At 44.2% G+C, this 8,543-nt stretch overlaps 1 protein-coding gene across 2 annotated transcripts in view; it reads right to left on the bottom strand.

Annotated features, from left to right (window-relative positions):
- Positions 1 to 8,543, bottom strand: part of pgr (progesterone receptor) — a 47,876-nt gene that overhangs the window by 1,904 nt on the left and 37,429 nt on the right. For both annotated transcript variants that reach the window (XR_006001008.2, XM_041876702.2), the window contains exon 8: positions 7,296 to 7,453. Coding sequence is in view for 1 of the 2 variants with exons in the window: in XM_041876702.2 (XP_041732636.2) it covers positions 7,296 to 7,453 (158 nt within the window). In the remaining variant the exon portion in view is untranslated. The remainder of the gene's footprint in view (positions 1 to 7,295; positions 7,454 to 8,543) is intronic.

Here is an 8,543-nt window from a genome sequence, read left to right as displayed (position 1 = left end):
GAGGGGGAGAGAGGAGGAGGGGAGGGGGAAGAGATGGGGGGAGGGGTAGAGAGGAGGAGAGGGAGGGGGAAGAGATGGGGTAGGGGGTAGAGAGGAGGAGAGGGAGGGGAAGAGAGGAGGAGGGGGAGGGGAAGAGAGGAGGAGTGGTAGAGAGGAGGAGAGGGAGGGGAAGAGAGGAGGAGAGGGAGGGGAAGAGAGGAGGAGAGGGAGGGGAGAGAGGAGGAGAGGGAGGGAAGAGAGGAGGAGAGGGAGGGGAGAGAGGAGGAGAGGGAGGGGAAGAGAGGAGGAGAGGGAGGGGAAGAGAGGAGGAGGGGGAGGGGAAGAGAGGAGGAGGGGTAGCGAGGAGGAGAGGGGGGGGAAGAGATGGGGGAGGGGTAGAGAGGAGGAGGGGGAGGGGAAGAGATGGGGGAGGGGTAGAGAGGAGGAGAGGGAGGGGAAGAGAGGAGGAGAGGGAGGGGAAGAGATGGGGTAGGGGTAGAGAGGAGGAGAGGGAGGGGAAGAGAGGAGGAGAGGGAGGGGAAGAGATGGGGGAGGGGTAGAGAGGAGGAGAGGGAGGGGAAGAGATGGGGGAGGGGTAGAGAGGAGGAGGGGGAGGGGAAGAGAGGAGGAGGGGGAGGGGAAGAGAGGAGGAGGGGTAGAGAGGAGGAGAGGGAGGGGAAGAGAGGAGGAGAGGGAGGGGAAGAGAGGAGGAGAGGGAGGGGAAGAGAGGATGAGAGAGAGGGGAAGAGAGGAGGAGAGGGAGGGGAAGAGAGGAGGATAGGGAGGGGAAGAGATGGGGGAGGGAGGGGAAGAGATAGGGGAGGGGTAAACATGTCAACGCTTTATCCTCAACAAATCATGGTCATAATACCTGAAACTTTTATCCAATGATTTACGACTGGGTGTAATAGGCTACGATCCCGATAACCTAGACATGTCCATAGCTGTACAAATAAATATTCAGAGTATTAATGCACAGTTTAATGCCCCTTAGGCCTTAAGGCACACAGTAGAAACACAAACAGGTTCAGTTACAGAGTAGAAACACAAACAGGTTCAGTTACAGAGTAGAAACACAAACAGGTTCAGTTACACAGTAGAAACACAAACAGGTTCAGTTACACAGTAGAAACACAAACAGGTTCAGTTACACAGTAGAAACACAAACAGGTTCAGTTACACAGTAGAAACACAAACAGGTTCAGTTACACAGTAGAAACACAAACAGGTTCAGTTACACAGTAGAAACACAAACAGGTTCAGCTACACAGTAGAAACACAAACAGGTTCAGTTACAGAGTAGAAACACAAACAGGTTCAGTTACACAGTAGAAACACAAACAGGTTCAGTTACACAGTAGAAACACAAACAGGTTCAGTTACACAGTAGAAACACAAACAGGTTCAGTTACACAGTAGAAACACAAACAGGTTCAGTTACACAGTAGAAACACAAACAGGTTCAGTTACACAGTAGAAACACAAACAGGTTCAGTTACAGAGTAGAAACACAAACAGGTTCAGTTACACAGTAGAAACACAAACAGGTTCAGTTACACAGTAGAAACACAAACAGGTTCAGTTACACAGTAGAAACACAAACAGGTTCAGTTACACAGTAGAAACACAAACAGGTTCAGCTACACAGTAGACACACAAACAGGTTCAGTTACAGAGTAGAAACACAAACAGGTTCAGTTACACAGTAGAAACACAAACAGGTTCAGTTACACAGTAGAAACACAAACAGGTTCAGTTACACAGTAGAAACACAAACAGGTTCAGTTACACAGTAGAAACACAAACAGGTTCAGCTACACAGTAGAAACACAAACAGGTTCAGTTACAGAGTAGAAACACAAACAGGTTCAGTTACACAGTAGAAACACAAACAAGTTCAGTTACACAGTAGAAACACAAACAGGTTCAGTTACACAGTAGAAACACAAACAGGTTCAGTTACACAGTAGAAACACAAACAGGTTCAGTTACACAGTAGAAACACAAACAGGTTCAGCTACACAGTAGAAACACAAACAGGTTCAGTTACACAGTAGAAACACAAACAGGTTCAGTTACACAGTAGAAACACAAACAGGTTCAGTTACACAGTAGAAACACAAACAGGTTCAGTTACACAGTAGAAACACAAACAGGTTCATTTACACAGTAGGCTACAAAGTGCATCTCCGAATGACGCAACACCTTATCCAAACAGGTTTGAACCGGGTGGTTCTTAACGTTTGGATGACGTTGTCTTTATATTATATTCTATTGTAATAACCTTTAGCCTCAACAGTACCAAAGGGAAAAAAAAGTGGCATGCTGGGAGAATGACCGTGGTTTAGTTTCCTCCAAATCATTGATCAGTGATACTTCACTATCGTAACCTCAATTAGATAGACTATAGCAAGTCGTGCTAAGGAGAGGCATGTGAAGCAGATGGCTTTATAAAGGAATGAAGTGGACATCTAGAAGGAGCCTAAAGAGATCTTCATATTGACGCCTACATCATATTGGACAGTGGCCTCGCTCATCCTACATCATATTGGACAGTGGCCTCGCTCATGCTTACAGAACGCTATTACATTTACGTCATTTAGCAGACGCTCTTATCCAGAGCGACTTACAAATTGGTGCATTCACCTTATAGCCAGTGGGATAACCACTTTACAATATGTTATTTTTTTTAATTTTTTTTTGGGGGGGGGTGAGGTAAGGGGGGGTAGAAGGATTACTTTATCCTATCCCAGGTATTCCTTTAAGAGGTAGGGTTTCAAGTGTCTCCGGAAGGTGGTGTGTGACTCCGCTGTCCTGGCGTCGTGAGGGAGCTTGTTCCACCATTGGGGTGCCAGAGCAGCGAACAGTTTTGACTGGGCTGAGCGGGAACTATGCTTCCGCAGAGGTAGGGGAGCCAGCAGGCCGGAGGTGGATGAACGCAATGCCCTCGTTTGGGTGTAGGGACTGATCAGAGCCTGAAGGTACGGAGGTGCCGTTCCCCTCACAGCTCCGTAGGCAAGCACCATGGTCTTGTAGCAGATGCGAGCTTCAACTGGAAGCCAGTGGAGTGTGCGGAGGAGCGGGGTGACGTGAGAGAACTTGGGAAGGTTGAACACCAGACGGGCTGCGGCATTCTGGATGAGTTGTAGGGGTTTAATGGCACAGGCAGGGAGCCCAGCCAACAGCGAGTTGCAGTAATCCAGACGGGAGATGACAAGTGCCTGGATTAGGACCTGTGTCGCTTCCTGTGTAAGGCAGGGTCGTACTCTCCGAATGTTGTAGAGCATGAACCTACAGGATCGGGTCACCACCTTGATGTTAGCGGAGAACGACAGGGTGTTGTCCAGGGTCACGCCAAGGCTCTTTGCACTCTGGGAGGAGGACACAACGGAGTTGTCAACCGTGATAGCGAGATCATGGAACGGGCAGTCCTTCCCCGGGAGGAAGAGCAGCTTCGTCTTGCCGAGGTTCAGCTTGAGGTGGTGATCCGTCATCCACACTGATATGTCTGCCAGACATGCAGAGATGCGATTCGCCAGCTGGTTATCGCCTTTACACATCAGTTTGGACATCTTCTGCACTTTATTGATAGCTGGAAAATGCTAAAAGATTCACAGAATATAATATAATAACATCGAAAAGGATTGCATTATAATCCCACTGTATGATTTTCATATCTCATATAGCAACTGAAATAGACTATTCACCACCCGCCCACCGTTCATTAGACCTCCACATTATACCCTGATCTAAAGGTACAGGGGAACATTAGACCTCCACATTATACCCTGATCTAAAGGTTCAGGGGAACATTAGACCTCCACATTATACCCTGATCTAAAGGTACAGGGGAACATTAGACCTCCACATTATACCCTGATCTAAAGGTTCAGGGGAACATTAGACCTCCACATTATACCTTGATCTAAAGGTACAGGGGAACATTAGACCTCCACATTATACCTTGATCTAAAGGTACAGGGGAACATTAGACCTCCACATTATACCCTGATCTAAAGGTTCAGGGGAACATTAGACCACATTATACCTTGATCTAAAGGTTCAGGGGAACATTAGACCACATTATACCCTGATCTAAAGGTACAGGGGAACATTAGACCTCCACATTATACCCTGATCTAAAGGTTCACGGGAACATTAGACCTCCACATTATACCCTGATCTAAAGGTACAGGGGAACATTAGACCACATTATACCCTGATCTAAAGGTTCAGGGGAACATTAGACCACATTATACATTGATCTAAAGGTACAGGGGAACATTAGACCACATTATACATTGATCTAAAGGTACAGGGGAACATTATACCTCCACATTATACCCTGATCTAAAGGTTCAGGGGAACATTAGACCACATTATACCTTGATCTAAAGGTTCAGGGGAACATTAGACCACATTATACCCTGATCTAAAGGTACAGGGGAACATTAGACCACATTATACCCTGATCTAAAGGTTCAGGGGAACATTAGACCACATTATACATTGATCTAAAGGTACAGGGGAACATTAGACCACATTATACCCTGATCTAAAGGTACAGGGGAACATTAGACCACATTATACCCTGATCTAAAGGTACAGGGGAACATTAGACCACATTATACCCTGATCTAAAGGTACAGGGGAACATTAGACCACATTATACATTGATCTAAAGGTTCAGGGGAACATTAGACCACATTATACCCTGATCTAAAGGTACAGGGGAACATTAGACCACATTATACCCTGATCTAAAGGTACAGGGGAACATTAGACCACATTATACCTTGATCTAAAGGTTCAGGGGAACATTACACCTCCACATTATACCCTGATCTAAAGGTACAGGGGAACATTAGACCACATTATACATTGATCTAAAGGTACAGGGGCACATTAGACCACATTATACCCTGATCTAAAGGTACAGGGGAACATTAGACCTCCACATTATACCCTGATCTAAAGGTACAGGGGAACATTAGACCACATTATACCCTGATCTAAAGGTTCAGGGGAACATTAGACCACATTATACCCTGATCTAAAGGTACAGGGGAACATTAGACCTCCACATTATACCCTGATCTAAAGGTACAGGGGAACATTAGACCACATTATACCCTGATCTAAAGGTACAGGGGAACATTATACCTCCACATTATACCCTGATCTAAAGGTACAGGGGAACATTAGACCTCCACATTATACCCTGATCTAAAGGTTCAGGGGAACATTAGACCACATTATACCCTGATCTAAAGGTACAGGGGAACATTATACCTCCACATTATACCCTGATCTAAAGGTTCAGGGGAACATTAGACCACATTATACCCTGATCTAAAGGTACAGGGGAACATTAGACCTCCACATTATACCTTGATCTAAAGGTACAGGGGAACATTAGACCTCCACATTATACCCTGATCTAAAGGTACAGGGGAACATTAGACCACATTATACCTTGATCTAAAGGTTCAGGGGAACATTAGACCACATTATACCCTGATCTAAAGGTACAGGGGAACATTAGACCTCCACATTATACCCTGATCTAAAGGTTCAGGGGAACATTAGACCTCCACATTATACCCTGATCTAAAGGTACAGGGGAACATTAGACCACATTATACCCTGATCTAAAGGTTCAGGGGAACATTAGACCACATTATACATTGATCTAAAGGTACAGGGGAACATTAGACCACATTATACATTGATCTAAAGGTACAGGGGAACATTATACCTCCACATTATACCCTGATCTAAAGGTTCAGGGGAACATTAGACCACATTATACCTTGATCTAAAGGTTCAGGGGAACATTAGACCACATTATACCCTGATCTAAAGGTACAGGGGAACATTAGACCACATTATACCCTGATCTAAAGGTTCAGGGGAACATTAGACCACATTATACATTGATCTAAAGGTACAGGGGAACATTAGACCACATTATACCCTGATCTAAAGGTACAGGGGAACATTAGACCACATTATACCCTGATCTAAAGGTACAGGGGAACATTAGACCACATTATACCCTGATCTAAAGGTACAGGGGAACATTAGACCACATTATACATTGATCTAAAGGTTCAGGGGAACATTAGACCACATTATACCCTGATCTAAAGGTACAGGGGAACATTAGACCACATTATACCCTGATCTAAAGGTACAGGGGAACATTAGACCACATTATACCTTGATCTAAAGGTTCAGGGGAACATTAGACCTCCACATTATACCCTGATCTAAAGGTACAGGGGAACATTAGACCACATTATACATTGATCTAAAGGTACAGGGGAACATTAGACCACATTATACCCTGATCTAAAGGTACAGGGGAACATTAGACCACATTATACCCTGATCTAAAGGTACAGGGGAACATTAGACCTCCACATTATACCCTGATCTAAAGGTACAGGGGAACATTAGACCACATTATACCCTGATCTAAAGGTACAGGGGAACTTTAGACCTCCACATTATACCCTGATCTAAAGGTACAGGGGAACATTAGACCTCCACATTATACCCTGATCTAAAGGTTCAGGGGAACATTAGACCACATTATACCCTGATCTAAAGGTACAGGGGAACATTATACCTCCACATTATACCCTGATCTAAAGGTTCAGGGGAACATTAGACCACATTATACCCTGATCTAAAGGTACAGGGGAACATTAGACCTCCACATTATACCTTGATCTAAAGGTACAGGGGAACATTAGACCTCCACATTATACCCTGATCTAAAGGTACAGGGGAACATTAGACCACATTATACCCTGATCTAAAGGTTCAGGGGACCTGAGGCCTCCATCGTAGTTTCCCTGCCTCCCCAATACATTTGTAGTTCAGTTTAAATTCTTCTCTTACAGTCCTTAGCCTTTCTATGATGTTTTCAAATATAGCATTTTGGGAACGGGTGAACCCTTTTTTTCTCATTCGGGACGATATCTCTTCATAAATAGGCCTATCTTTATTTGATGATCTTTATTTAACTGGCTGGTGTGATTTTTTTTTTTCAGGGCCCGTGATTGTTGGCCAAATGTATACGCTTTGGTTGTCCGGATTCGTTTGCACTTTAAGGATATCCATACAAGGTGCGTCTTTCGACTACCTCCGGAGATGGTCAGGAAGATCTCTAATCGAAATCAGATCGCATTTGATTTGTCTACACCCTGTCTAAAGATGTGGACACAATCAGGATGTGGACAGTGGACGCATGTTAGGAGCAGGTATAAACGGGGCCGGTGATAGAGCAGTGACATAATGTCCTGTACCTCATGCATGGAATCCATGAGCTTAGTGAGATGGTAGAAGCGCTGAGAGGAGGCCATCATGCCTCTCTCCTTCAGATGGATAGCCTTGGTCAGCTCCCGAATGTAGTTCTGTCTCATCTCCTCAAACTGGGCCTGGCTCTTTAAGCCCTCCAACGGAACTATGGAGAGAGACAAGGGACAATGGGTCATCAACCCGGGAACATTATGGCTTCATCCAAAACGGCACCCTATTCCCTATACAGTGGTGCAGCGGTCTAAGGCACTGCGTCGCAGTGCTGGAGGCGTCTCTACTGACCTGGGTTCAATCCCGGGCTCTATCACAACCGGCCGTGATCGGGAGTCCCATCGGGCGGCGCACAATTGGCCCAGCATCGTCCGGGTTAACTCTAATTCACGGAGACGCTACTGTGCATAAAGGTCCAATGCAGGCGTTTTTATCTCAACGTCAAAACATTTCTGGGTAACAATTAAGTACCTTACTATGATTGTTTTCAATTAAAATTGTCAAAAAGAAACAAAAATACCTTCTTAGCAAATAGCAATTTCTCACGCAAGAATTTTGCTAGGACTGTCTGGGTGAGAAGGGGGAAATTACTGTAGCTGTTATTGGCAGAGAGGTTTGGAACTCTCTTTCTTATTAGTGTAATTAATTGAACTAATTTACCACAAGGTGATGTCTCCATGGAAGGCCAATATTTCATTCCATCAAAACAGGCAAACATCTCAGGCAGTCTTTTCAAACAGCCCTTACACTACAAGGGCATTATCATCACTTTCACAATTTCACAGTATTATTCCAACATCATAGTGTAAAAAAAAATATATAAAACAGGACAATTACATTTTTGACTGCACTGGGCCTTTAATCGTATCGCATCATTTCAATATAAATGGACCATTAGATTTAGAAGAACTTTATTTCTCCTGAGGGAATTTTAATTCCCACATGAGTGAGGAAATATGCAGTGTAGATATGCAGTGTAAATATGCAGTGTAGATATGCAGTGTAAATATGCAGTGTAATTATGCAGTGTACTTATGCAGTGTACTTCTGCAGTGTGAAATATGCAGTGTGAAATATGCAGTGTAAATATGTAGAGTAAATATGAAGTGTAAATATGCAGTGTAATTATGCAGTGTAAATATGCAGTGTAAAATATGCAGTGTGAAATATGCAGTGTGAAATATGCAGTGTGAAATATGCAGTGTAAATATGCAGTGTAAATATGCAGTGTGGAATATGCAGTG

Source organism: Coregonus clupeaformis, chromosome 5 (assembly GCF_020615455.1).
Source record: "Coregonus clupeaformis isolate EN_2021a chromosome 5, ASM2061545v1, whole genome shotgun sequence".
Taxonomy (NCBI): Eukaryota; Metazoa; Chordata; class Actinopteri; order Salmoniformes; family Salmonidae; genus Coregonus; species Coregonus clupeaformis.
Note: the sequence above shows the minus strand (reverse complement) of the source record. Positions and strands in the feature narration are given on the sequence as shown.